The 14560-nt window shown below is 38.4% G+C and overlaps 1 protein-coding gene across 2 annotated transcripts in view; it reads right to left on the reverse strand.

Moving 5' to 3' along the window:
- The window catches only part of RSF1 (remodeling and spacing factor 1), a 169261-nt gene that overhangs the window by 11355 nt on the left and 143346 nt on the right, over positions 1–14560 (reverse strand). For both annotated transcript variants that reach the window (XM_034995350.1, XM_034995349.1), the window contains exons 10-14: positions 12140–12194; positions 10528–10637; positions 3613–3680; positions 2190–2397; positions 486–706 (exon numbers count right to left, since the gene is read on the reverse strand). In XM_034995350.1, coding sequence (XP_034851241.1) covers positions 486–706; positions 2190–2397; positions 3613–3680; positions 10528–10637; positions 12140–12194 — 662 coding nt within the window. The remainder of the gene's footprint in view (positions 1–485; positions 707–2189; positions 2398–3612; positions 3681–10527; positions 10638–12139; positions 12195–14560) is intronic.

A 14560-nucleotide genomic window follows, 5' to 3' on the forward strand; every position in this document is an offset into this window, starting at 1 on the left:
GAAGGAAGGAAGGAAGGAAGGAAGGAAGGAAGGAAGGAAGGAAGGAAAAGAATTCATCACAATCCTAAATGAATTTGGTATGCAGTTAACACATCCATCTGTATTTATTTTCTTAGATATGTTTTATGTGAAAAATTTAGTTACTAGTGAGTCATAAGAAGAGAATTCAAAGTTTTATTAGAAAGCTTATATTACAAATGAATGAAATTTTATCTTAAGAACTCTTAACTCTAGGGCGCCTGGGTGGCTGAGTTATTAAGCGTCTGCCTTCGGCTCAGGTCATGATCCCAGGGTCCTGGGATCGAGCCTCACATCGGGCTTCCTGCTCGGCAGGAAGCCTGCTTCTCCCTCTCCCACTCCCCCTGCTTGTGTTCCTGCTCTCGCTGTGTCTCTGTCAAATAAATAAAATCTTAAAAAAAAAACCCTCTTAACTCCCGAAGTTCTAAGAATTGAATTGGTGTGATACAGGTACAAATTATTTTTACCAGAGTCTCTACTATTCTCCTCAGACTCCTCCTCTTCATCATCATCAGAGTACTTTTTCTTTGGGGTCTTTCTTCGCAAACGCCTGCTTTGCCTCATTGGCCGGGAGGGATGTCGCCTCAGTCTCCGGCTACAGAAATCAGTGTCGCTGTCATCATTAGATGGTGGGTCTTCTTCACTTTCATCTGGGTTTTCATCAGATACAACAAACTCATCTTGAGATCTGTCCAAGAGAAACCAGATGAATTATGATTCTGAGTTCAAATTCTAACAAGTCCAGTGAGTCATTCAGTAATGGTTAACGTAAAATACCTAGATAATTGTAGCAATTTGTCTGTTAATATTCTTCTCTTAGGAGGAGTTAAGATGAACTCATGCTGATTTTTGTACATAAATTGCTTTGGCGTCCTGGGATGTCCCCTACATGACTTAAATTTAACATGTCCCAAAGAGAACTCATTTCCTAACCTAATCCTCTCTTCTGTCTCCGAGCCTTATATTTGGAACTATTACCTATCCAGTAAGTCAAACCAGAAACCTGGTATTTTTCCTAATTTCTCCCTTTTCATTTCTCACATCTAATCAATTATTAGCTTCCTCTCTGAGTCAACCTCTTAAAGATAATATCTCAAACCTGATCCCTCTTCTCTGTCGGGCACTCATCTCCCACCTAAACCACCACAGCAATTGCCCAGGGAGTCCCTCTAGTCTCTAGACTCATTTCCCCTCCAGACAGCCTCCAAAAGAATGCCAGGATGAATTTTTCTGAAACATAAACCTCATTAGCCGGATGGTTAAAACCCATCCATGGGCTTTCATCATCTTCAGGGTAAGATTCCAAATTCCCATGCATGACAAACAAATCGCTCCATCATCTGGTTCCATTTTATCTTTTAGCCACATCTCCAGCTGGGCACTCTTTACTTCTTCCCCATATTCTTGCTACCCTGACATTCCAGGAGTTTCCTAAATATTCCATGATGTCTTATGCCTTGCTGCCTTCAACATGTGACTGCTCTTAGGATGCCTGCCCTCTTTCTCATCCCACTTTGAATCTCAAACTCAATGGATTTGCCCAATTTTTCATCTTCAAATTTCAGATCAAGCTTTATTTCCACTCTAAGGCTTTCCATGAACTCTCTAATCAGACTCTTCCTTTATGCACTATTTAGGCTTTCCTACATTTTTGCAGCAATCACACAGAATGACTTTTTTGTGGTTTACATGTTTGTTTTTCCCACTAACAATCTGAGAGAAGAAACTGCAGTACTGTTTCAACACCTGCTCTGCAGGAAAATCTTTCCCGATCTTCCAAACTGGATTATGTGCCCCAACCCAAACCTCTGTGGGTCACCAGAGAATAGTACCTAATTACCTGTACTTGTCTAATTCTCACATTTGACTAGGAACCTCTCATGGACATGTTGGCGGAAGATGGCATGGAGATGCACAGCAAATGAATGCTTGATTCCAGTTAATCAAATGTAAATACAATTTTGAATATTAAACAACCATAAGCCTACTTTGTTTTGATCGAAAAATAGCTAAGATTAGCATTCTTGAATCTGTTTTAAATAGCCTGAAAATAAAAAGAGATCGTCCATGTGCACGAGGAACCAAAGGCCCGTCACAGCATGGCCGAGCTTCTCTGCAAGCCCCATTTAAGCCTATATCTAGGGAATGGGACCTGCTGGCAAACCACGTACCCGTCGCTGATCTTGAATTCATCCTCACTCTCTTCTTCGTCCAGGTTGCTATCACTGTCCAGATCATTCAGTCGCCGGCGTTTCTTCCGACGTGCAGCAGCTGCCCTCTGGGGTCGTTTATTTTCTTTTCTTTCTTCATCCAAAATAGTAGAGATGTCTTTCCCACGGTGACCTGTGATGGTGGAGATATCTTTCCCTCGGCCGGCTCCTGAGTTCAGGGGGGAAGGGGAGGGCGATGAGGGGAAGAGAGGGAGGAAGAAAGACAACGGTACGTTTATTAAAAGCTTCTCTCTAGATAGAGCTGTCCTTGCTCATCCTTAGCGGCTCATTTACTTTTTTCCTACAAATAAGCAGTTTTCTCATAACTTCAGCTAACAGAGCTCTCATCAAGAGACTTTTTGCATGTGTTTAGTCTACTAAGGGGAAGTTCACCACGTAAAGAACCTCTTTTTAAAAAATTTGATAAAATTTGCATACTATAACATTCACCCTTTTAAAGTGTATAGTTCAGAGGTTTTCAGTAGTTACAAAGTTGTGCAACCATCACCACTAACAAATTCCAGAACATTTTCATCAACCTCGAAGGAAACCTCATACCTACTGGCAATCACTCAAGAATCTCTTCTTCAAAGTTGTCTTTTGGACAGGGCTTTAGAAAGAGACCAATCCGTTTTCTTTTAACTGTGTGTGCAGGACAGAAAAGGTGAGAATCCTGCAGCAAAGCTGTAAATAAGGTGCAGAGCCCTGGAAAAGCTGGTGACTTCTTCACACAGCCTACTTACTACTGATCTTCTTCAGAGTTTTCCTAAGTACTAAAGGAGACCACAATACTGGAGCACTGGTAATTCTCTGTATCGCTCTTTCATTAAATTACCTTCAAATCCTTCTGTTTTCATGTCACCTGTTAAAGACTATGAAATTAATGAAGTGATTTTTAAAAGGTTGATCTAAAGCAATCATTTAGATTCAGATTATCCATAATTTTTAAGATTTTGTAGCAGCAGTGATCTAAACATAAACAACAAGAAAGTTTAAGTGGGGTTTCTATTTGGAAGCAGAAATAAATTTTTTTAATCTACAGAGGAACACTTAGATTTTATATCAAGTCATAAAACCACTTGAAAAATAATTAATAAGATCTGAGTCTACACATTGACACAATGTCCACAAATTATTTTGAATCTCAGACATTTAACATCAGCAGAGAATTAAAAAAAAAAAATATGCTTACTCCCTAATCAGTGTTTTGTTTTGTTTTGTTTTTAAGTAATCTCTATGCCCAACATGGGGCTCAAACTCACAACTCTGAGATCAAGAGTCACATGCTCTACTGACTGAGCCAGCCAGGTGCCCCTAACTCTGGGCATTTTAAGTTAACCTATTGGCCAAGTCATACGAAGAACAGGGAATGATAAACACATACCTCCTCCATCAGCTTCTTTGATATCATCTTCTATAGCTTCATCGATTGCTTCATCAAATTCATCAAATCTAAAATATATACAACAATCACATCACAGCCTGTCCTGGTACATGGGTTAGGAGGAGTTGCCTCTGAAATGAAAAAGGCCTGAGTATAAAAATGCTCTCTGCCACTCTGGGGCTGTGTGACTTGGACTACATCACCTCACTCCTGTTAACCTCAATTTCTTTTGCAAATCAGTATCTAACTCATTTTCAGAGATCATCTATACCAGGCATCAGCAACGATTTTTATAAAGGGCCATTTTATAAAGGGTAAATATTTTCGGCTTTGTAGACTCTACGGTCCCTGTTGTAACCACTCACCCCTGCCACTGAGCTGCAAAAGCCGCCAGAGACAAGGCAAGTGAATGAATGCGGCTGTGTTCCAGCAGAACTTTATCTATGGACACTGAGATTTGAATTTCATGTAACCGTCCTAAGATTTTCTTCTTTCAGTTCTTTTCTCAGTCATTTATACATATAAAAACCATTCCTAGGTCACGGGCTATGGCTACATAAACTGGCATTTGAGCTGGGATTTGCCCCACAGGCCACAGTTCGCCCACCTCTAACTACACAAATCACACAGCAAAGTAAGTTGAATTAGTGTTCCAGAAATAATACTAAGTGTGAGAACTACACTATTACTGTCATCAGGGATTATATTAGTATTATTACCAAGGTCCATATACAGATGCTCAGAATTTTAGAACTAGATAAAAGTACTTTTTCTCACAAGGGCCACTGCCCCCAACTTAGAGAAGACAACTAGATGAGCCCCAAGATTTCTTCACATACAAAACTCCCTTCACTTTAGACCTGAGGTGACCAAAAGGATAAAGTGACTTGCCTAAAACTATCCAAAATATGGTAATTACTAGCTGCATGTGGCTATCTATATTAAAATTAATTAAAATGAAAAACCCCATTCCTCGCTAGCCAGATTTTAAGTGCCCCACAGCTACGTACGGCACCACGGTGGACAGCAAAGAAATAGCACATCTCCAAAAACACAGTAAATTCTACTGGACAGTGTTGGATTAAAGGCAGACAATGGATTAACGATAGAGTTTAAAAGCCAAATATTTTGCCTTTTGAGTTAAGAAACTCATTACAGCTATGGATTTCCTCTCTAGGAAAAAAAAATATCCACACAAACATAGAATTTTATATCTAATTTCAGAGGATTCGCAAGTTTCAGGTTAAGAATTCTTCTACAACATAGTTTTTAATGGCTATATAGTATCTAATCTTACAGATATATCATGATTTAGTTAAAAGTTTACTTCCAATTTTTTCACAATTACAATCATAGCTATGAAAAACAACCCTGCAGCTGTAGCTTAGGTTTTCTTTAACAAATTCTGAGAAACTAAAAATCTGTACATCCACTCATCAGGCTAGAATAACAGATATAGATAAAGCCAGATGCAGTTAACAGAAAACAGTATTTCTCCCAATGACAGGTTGCAGCTATAAAGTGGCAAAACAGCCTCTTCCTCTGAATGACTTCTACTTTCCTACTCACCGAAAAACCTGGTTTTCTGTGTCAGAGACGATTAGAACCTTTGGACTTATGAAATGGCATCAGTAAGAATAAAACATTCCATGCTTGCCTGGAGGATTTAAGTTACTTTTAACACAAAGAGGCAGACTTGATTTATATCCCAGATGCAGAGCTTTGAATAATGGAATGGACACAACACCCTACACATCAACTTCAAATTCAATGCTTTCAGGAAACAGGAACCTGTGTCCACTATGTGGTCTAGATCGGATAGATGTGCCTTCAGCCTAACTCTCATTGCTTCATTTACATTTCATCTAAACTCTACCCTTCCTCAGTATCTTATAACTACCTTTTCCTTTGTTTGGTGAGTGCCCATGGTTTCACCAAGAGATTCTGTTGGACCTTAGGTTTGTTCCTGGTATTCTTTCTACAATTAAAACTGTTGGCTTTAGAGGGCATAAAAACTGTTCTTCCAATATCGCTTGGCATCAGGGAAATACAACCCAAAACCTCAATGAGATACCACCTCACACCAGTCAGAATGGCTAAAATTAACAAGTCACGAAATGACAGATGTTGGCGGGGATGCAGAGAAAGGGGAACTCTCCTACACTGTTGGTGGGAATGCAAGCTGGTGCAGTCACTCTGGAAAACAGTATGGAGGTTACTCAAAAAGTTGAAAATAGAGCTACCATACGACCCAATTGCACTACTGGGTATTTACCCCAAAGATACAAATGTAGGGATGCGAAGGGGTACATGCACCCCGATGTTTATAGCAGCAATGTCCACAATAGCCAAACTATGGAAAGAGCCAAGATGTCCATCGACAGATGAATGGATAAAGAAGATGTGGTATATATATACAATGGAATATTATGCAGCCATCAAAAAATGAAATCTTGCCATTTGCAATGACGTGGATGGAACTAGAGGGTATTATGCTAAGCAAAATAAGCCAGTCAGAGAAAGACAAGTATCATATGATCTCACTGACATGAGGAATTCTTAATCTCAGGAAACAAACTGAGGGTTGCTGGAGTGGTGGGGGGTGGGAGGGATGGGGTGGCTGGGTGATAAGACACTGGAGAGGGTATGTGCTATAGTAAGCGCTGTGAATTGTAAGACTGATGAATCACAGACCTGTACCTCTGAAACAAATAATACATTATATGTTAAAAAAAAAAAAAAAAAAAGATAGTAGGAAGGGAAAAATGAAGGGGGGGAAATCAGAGGGAGAGATGAACCATGAGAGACTATGGACTCTGAGAAACAAACTGAGGGTTCTAGAGGGGAGGGGAGTGAGGGGATGGGTTAGCCTGGTGATGGGTATTAAAGAGGGCACGTATTGAATGGAGCACTGGGTGTTATACGCAAACAATGAATAATGGAACACAACATCAAAAACTAATGATGCAATGTATGGTGACTAACATAACATAATAAGAAAAAAAAAAAACTGTTCTTCAAGGGTGGTAGCAATTTATAATATAACCATGAAGTTAATTTTATCATTTAACTTTTTTCTAATTTTGAAAATTATTTTCTTGTTCTTTTACTTTTTTTTTTAAAGATTTTATTTATGTATTTGACACAGAGAAAGAGACAGCGAGAGGGGAACACAAGCAGGGGGAGTGGGAGAGGAAGAAGCATGCTTCCCACTGAGTGGAGAGCCAGATGCGGGACTCGATCCCAGGACCCTGACATCATGACCTGAGCAGAAGGCAGACGCTTCATGACTGAGCCACCCAGGCGTCCCTGTTCTTTTAATTTTAATGTGATTACTGAGTAAGGCCAAATAATAGTTTCATGTTTATTGGTCATTTTTGCTTTTTCTTTTACAAGGCTGGTTTGAATCCTTTGCCCGTTTTATCAGCCAGTGTGCATCTTTTACTACTTGTAAGAGCTTTTAAGGTATTAAAGATTTTTTTTTTTTAAGATTTTATTTATTTTTTTGACAGAGAGAGACATAGCGAGAGCAGGAACACAAGCAGGGGGAGTGGGAGAGGGAGAAGCAGGCTTCCCGCTGAGCAGGGAGCCCGATGCAGGACTCGATCCCAGGACCCTGGGATCATGACCTGAGCCGAAGGCAGACGCTTAACAACTCAGCCACCCAGGCGCCCTAAGGTATTCAAGATTTTAATACTTTGTCATATGTTGCAATTATTTTTTCTTTTACTTTAATTTTAAAAAATTTATTCATTTGAGAGAGAGAGAGAGAGCACAAGCAGGGGGAGGGGCAGAAGGAGAGGAGAAGCAGACTCCCCACTGAGCAGGGATCCCGTTGCAGGGCTCCATCCCAGGACCTTGGGATCATGACCTGAGCCAAAGGCAGATGCTTAACCAACTGAGCCATCCAGGTGCCCCTGTTGCAATTATTTCTATCCAAAGTGTATTTCCCCTTTAGCTTTTGCTTATTTTTTAAGTTTTGAGAAATGAAAACTGACATCTTGCCCTGCTACAATTATGAATATGTGCCCGTAACATTTCCAGGCAGCCCCCTCCCAAATAAACAAATGTAAAAAGTCAACATTGTCTAGTTCTAGTTTCTAAAATAAACAAAACCTTGGTTTCCCTAAAGTAACTGATTTCCTAACAAAAATGTCTTTATTCTCGACTTCAGTAACATTAATGGCTGGAGACACAACAGCTTTTACAGACATCATGGAATAAGCTACTGTATTTCCACAATGAAAAAAACTATACTCACTGTAATTTTTAAAATTTGTAAGGCATTCCTTTTGAATTCTAACTCCTTTGCAAAATTTCTTTGCAAGAAAATATTTTCTTTTAGAAGTAAGTACTTCTAAGTCTTTCTTAAATTTTATGTAATCAAATCTCCTTTCCATTATTGTTTCTATGTTTGGTGCTATGCTTAAAAAGTTGCTCCTTACAGTAGATTACATACCTTCCTTAAATCTTTTTGGGAAGTAGATATTAAGGCATAAATAAATTAATCACACAATACATTTTATGCTAAAGAATATAGTTTTTCATAAATTTCTATATTACTGTTATATAAATTTAGAGCTGAAGGGATCACCTGCGTTAATCCACCATCAACCAAGACCTAGGGAAATGGACCATTCCAAGTTACATGGGTAATACATGGTATGGTGAGGACTATAATCTTATTCTTCTGTACCCCAATCCAATGCTACTTCTAGTCAACTTTGATGTCATCCTCTCTGTTAGCAGCAGGAGAATCTGATAAACAATTACTAAATGATAATGGTGATGAAATTCTTTTTTGTCCTCTTTCTGTGGTAATACTTTATTAAGTGCTTTATATTTTATACTCACAATAATCCCACTGCACCCATGTACAAATTAAACTCTAGGTGTATTCAGAGCTTAAATATGAAGAGTAAAACTTATTAGAGAAAGCACATGAATGACTTTCTTAGTACCTACCTCTCAGTGAAATTTCTTTTAAAAAGTACTAAGCAGCAGAAATAATAAAGAAAAAATGACAAGAGACATACAAACACCCAGCAAGCAAATGAAAAGATGCTCATCATCAACAACGAGGGAAATGCAAATCAAAATCACGAGATATTGCCTCATATCCGCCAGGATGGTCATTATAAAAAAAAAACCCTCCAAAGCCAAGAAGTGTTGGCAAGGATGTGGAAAACCTGGAAACTATATGCTGCTGGTGGGGAACAAAAGGGTGCAACTGCCATGGAAAACATCATGGACGTTCCTCAAAAAACACAAAAATATACGTGCCATAGGATCCAGCAATCCCACTTCTGGGTATACATCCAGGACGAAATACTAAGAGTAAATCTCTCCTTCTTTTAACAACCACAACTACATCAAGATTGAAAGATAATACATTCTACTGTAAGGTTTGTTCTAAAACTGTAAATTGTTACAACAAGGCTCATATATTAGGAAATAATTCAAGCATAATGTGTATTTTATACTTGCTTTAAGTAATTTTATTCATGAGAAACACTAGGTAAATGTAGAAAACTGCATCTAGCCACACAAGCATATACAAACTGCATACATATACACACCTCAAATATCTACCAGCAACCTCAGCTCATTATGCGTGTTACAAGACAAATCAACCCTCCTTCTACCACCACACAATGATTTACAAATTGCAACCCACCTCACAACCACTTCCACAGACAAACTCCAGAGATTTTTCAACAGAAAATGTGGTAGTTGGTGTAGTATTTATATTAGTTCTTAACCATTTAACGCGCATCAAATGTTACTATGTTTTTATTACAGTCATATCTTTTTTTAAAATTTTATTATATTATGTTAATCACCATACATTACATCGTTAGTTTTTTGGTTTTTTTTTTTGTTTTTTAAAGATTTTATTTATGTGACAGAGAGACACAGCTAGAGAGGGAACACAAGCAGGGAGAGTGGGAGAGGGAGAAGCAGGCTCTCGGCTGAGCAGGGAGCCTGACGCGGGGTTCGATCCCAGGACTCTGGGATCACAACCTGAGCCAAAGGCAGACGCCTAACGACTGAGCCACCCAGGCGCCGACATCATTAGTTTTTGATGTAGTGATCCATGGTTCATTGTTTGCATATAACACCCAGTGCTCCATTCAATACGTGCCCTCTTTAATACCCATCACCAGGCTAACCCATCCCCCCACCCCCCTCCCCTACATTCATATCTTTAAAAAAAAATGTCACTAACGAAATTTTTGAGTGTGGCCCTACCTCCATATTTCCCATAATCCCTATGGTTTATATTGTGTGATTTTACACAGCCCGGCAATTTTTAGGAATTCGTATGTTGTATTACAGAAGAACTGACTTTACACTTGCTCTTTCCATGAGCAGGCTTTGATTTCATTAGTTATGATGATTTTATATAAAATGGTACCATGATAAGTACTTTCAAAGAGAAGAATTGGTTGCTATGAGGGCATATAATAGATTTGATGAAGAGAACGTTAACAAGGTGAAAACAGGAGGGAAATCCTAGGTCGAGTAAAGAGCATGTGCAAATAAGCTGAAAGAAGACTGGCTGATAATGACAGAGTGAGGAAAAATGTGGATGACACAGAGCTGAAAAGCTGGGTACAGAGCATTCTGTGGTGCCTGTAGGGGCCTTGTTAAAGCATCGATCCTTATCCCAAGAGCTACAGAAATCTGACAAAGTATATTAAGCAGAAAAGGATGACATGAGCAAATCTACGTTTTGAAAAGATCATGTTGGCTGCTCTAAAACGGCATGATTCTAAAGACAGTAAGTAACAAATATATACATATCTAACTAATGATCATTATGAAAAAAAGCATATCCTCTTGGGTCATATTTTATAATTTAAAAAAACATTTTACACTCTTTTATTGTAACCATTTCCACATATTTCATACCTATAACTTATACATTTCCGTGTTCTTGTTGACCTCCTTTCAAGTAAGTTTGCTTTGGATTTTTTTGAATCTTTTTTCTTTTCTTCATGATCTTCAGAAAAATCTGGCTCCTGGTTTAAAAATATGATAACAAATATGTAGGTTATTAGGACAAACAAAAAGCTTCTTGGAATGAATAGTTTTCTAATGTCTGTCTAGGCAGCACATGTAAAAGACTGAAAAAGTGAGGTGATCTCACCGCCCCCAAAACTGAATGAACACGGCCACACTAAGTAGAGAGATTAAAAAGAGTCCTGGTGATCAAAGGATGAAGCCCTTCTGTATTAAAATTCTTATGTTTCTGTGAGTTTATAATTACCTCTTTTAAAACAATCATGATGAAGTTTCTCCACTGATAAATTTTTTAACAAATAATTAAATTGAACACATAGAAGATATTCAGAAGATATGCTGAATCAATGAAATAATGGATTTAGAAAAAGAAAGAAGCATGATGATGAAGGAAAGTAACTAACCAAGACAGGTTACTTAAGTGTTTGATTTAATTAAGGCTGAATGAAACTGTGTATGAAACTAGGAACATTTCTTCATTTCCAAATGAAAACCATGTTACATGTACTTTCACTCATGAGATATCCTTAATTAGAAATTAGACTAATAATGTAAAACAATATTCCTTCAAAGAAACCTACTGTTAAGAACAAATACTGAAGTTTCTAATAACCAACATCCAAAGCACAGAATTAAAAACCCAATCTCCCTGAACTATTCTTTTGTCACTTTACATAAACAACACATAAAGAAGCTAAAAACAAATTACCCAATATAATACAGGGTTAAAAAAAAAAAAAAAAACACCCCAGAACATATACCCCATAGCAGTGAGCTATATAAATCTGATTTGAACATGATATTACATTTTAGGGCTATCAGCATATATGTAATTTTTATTTTATTATTATTGTTATTTTCTTTAGTAGACTCTACACCCAACATGGGGCTCAAACTTATGACCCCGAGATCAAGAGCTGCATGCTCTACCGACTAAGCCAGCCAAGCAGCCCAGCATATATTTAATTTTAATCATGAGGGAAAATATGGGTGATTTCTTTAAGGTCCTAAATTTCTACTTTTTTTTTTTTTTTTATTAGAGAGAAAGTACAAGCAGGGGGAGCAGCAGAGGGAGAAGGAGAAGCAGGCTCCTCGCTGAGCAGGGAGCCCGACACGGGATTTGATCCCAGGACCCCAGGATCATGACCCGAGCCGAAGGCAGACACTTAACCGTCTGAGCCACTCAGGCACCCCCACTTTTTTTTTTTTTTTTAAGATTTTATTTATTTGAGAGAGAGCACATGAGAGGGGGGAGGGTCAGAGGGAGAAGCAGACTCCCTGCTGAGCAGGGTGCCCGATGTAGGACTCGATACCGGGACTCCAGGATCATGACCTGAGCCGAAGGTAGTCGCTTAACCAATTGAGCCACCCAGGCGCCCTCCACTTTTAATAAAACAGGTATACTGTATATTTAAAACTATTCACATTACATAAAGTGGGTTAAATTTTAAAACAATTATGACAGTCTCTTCTTCAAAAATACTACAAACCAGAAACTTACTTGTGGAGGAATGATGTTTTCGATACTGATACCCACATACACCAAACGTTCTTTCCTTTAGGTGAAAACAAAAACGCACGCAAAATGAGATTTGCTAAAAATAAAATTGTTATGAAAACATTGCTAACACAGACAATACTAAAATGACGATTTCATGGTAACGGCAGAGGCTAGGTCATAGACATGTTAGCTACTGTCTATAGAGCTTATCGTACTGGTATCTGTGGGAGGCACAAAACTTTCTAAAGGTAAAAACTGTAAAAAGGTGTAACTGAAAATTGTAGTCTTGGAAGTAATTATACTGATGAAATAAAACCTGCGAGCTGAAGTAGACAAGGAAACTTCATGAGGAGAGTTATGCTGCAACTCATTGACAAAGTGATTAGACAGGAAGTCAACGCTGGACTAACTAGATCTTTGTTAGGCTGGACATTTTCATACGTGTATATACACAGCCATTATCTCAAGGTAATAAATATCAATACTAAAAAAAGAAATTCTATGCAATAGAACCATGTCAAGGTCCCAGTGATTGATACTAAAACCATGCGTTTGCAGAGAAGAAAAAAGGCAGTGCAGCCACATGGCTCTGCACCCTAGTTGCTCCAGTGAAGATTAGTTTTAGAGCCAGTTAACACTTCTTCAGGCAATGTGGATTTAGAACACTAACAAGATCTCCATAGTTTCTTTTCAAAGAAACGAACCTTTGTTGATTTTAATCCAACAAATTTTCCATTAACAAACTGATACACCCAATAGGTGTTTTTTCTGGTTCTCCCAAAGTTAATCTAATTCACCAAGGACAGATGAGCTCTTATATGCAGGCCAGTGTAAGTTGAACTGAACAGAAATAACCACTCTTCCTCCCTTTGCTTGTGATGTCCCTTATAGAAGGGCATTACTCATCCAGTTACCTGGGTCCTTCAGAATGCAGCCTTTACTGCCCTAGAAACCCTTGGCTCTGCTAACAAGAATCTTACAGTCTTTTTGAGATGGGTTATAAAGCTATTCAGTCAAAAATTGGGCACGTAAGAAAATGATAGTTATTTTAATCAAAACCTGATTTAAAATAGTACAGTTAATGAATTAAAAACTAGGAAAGGCAAAAACAGTACTAGCTGAAATTAACAGGGAAGGCTTCATGGAGAAGTCAGAACTTGAGTTCTCTGTTACTAAATATGTTCAACACCTATCTATCCCTACACTAACCAAGTTTACTGTTTTATCAGTTTCCTCTTTTATACCTCAAAATCTCTACTTTCACTTTATTATTATCTCAACTCAACTGAAAAACATTCAGTTCACATTCACCATATTGAGGTCATGATTTGTGTAAGGCTTGGGAATCCTGAGGGCAAATAATACACGGTTCTTGTCCTCACAATTATTCAACAACTGACTGTAGTCCATTATGAACAGGTATAATGGAAACATGAAGAAGGAATAACTTGTTTGAAGAGCTGAGAAAGTGGAGGCTTTAAATAGGTGGTAACAGTTGAGTAGGCTCTTGAAGGTAGGTATGATTTCTCATCACAGCATTTTCTTGCTCAGTAATCTTATAGAAAGATACTTCTTCCACTCCATCTCACCACCACCTAGCTCAATGATCATACTGGGCCCAGACCTCATCATTACAAATAACCACACCCTTCCTAAAATTTCAATTTCAGGGAATCTATACTCTGACGTCTACTGGCTCACTTTCTGGCTTACTCCCTCTGGTACACTGATTTCAACAATTCCCTAACTCCAGTGGGACCTCTATCCATCGACCCTAGCCTCTTTTCACTGTCCAATACTCCCTTGTGTCCTTACTTTCCCCCTTACCTGGCTTAGACTCCACGGTCCATCATTATAAATACTCCTTTGCATACACTTTCAAATTCCTTGTCTCTTTCTCTCCTTCCCTCTGTTACATTACCTGGAAAATTCCAACCCTGATTAAATCCAACTCTCTGCTAGCAAACACTAGTAAAAGTACTCTGGAAGTACAGAGCTATTTGAATTCCCAAATAATTCCTGCACCAAGTTCTGGAAGGGATGTTTACCAACCAGTTGAAGGGACTTCTGAAACGTCAAATTTCACAGAGCATCACAGCTCCAGCTCTGGAGACAGTTTCTGGCTAGTCATTGATTACTCATTGACAAATCCTTTTTCACCATACTGTAGAGCCCTTTAATGTAGAGACCACCTATACACTTCATGTTGATTACACTGCCTGGCATAAAGTGGGTGCTCACTACATGTTGGTTAAATGTTGAATAAATGTATGAACAAAGGGAAAGATGCTCCCGTGCTAGGATATAGAGAGTAACCAAGGCCGTTAAGTTTCTAGGATGAGTGCTAGAGAAATTATTTTTACAGATTTTAAAAAAGGATGAATAAAAATGCTCATTTTTAAAAACAGGTGGAGTCACCTA

The sequence above is a fragment of the Mirounga leonina genome, unplaced genomic scaffold, assembly GCF_011800145.1.
Source record: "Mirounga leonina isolate KUSES-001 unplaced genomic scaffold, KU_Mleo_1.0 Mir_92, whole genome shotgun sequence".
In the NCBI taxonomy this organism is placed as follows: Eukaryota; Metazoa; Chordata; class Mammalia; order Carnivora; family Phocidae; genus Mirounga; species Mirounga leonina.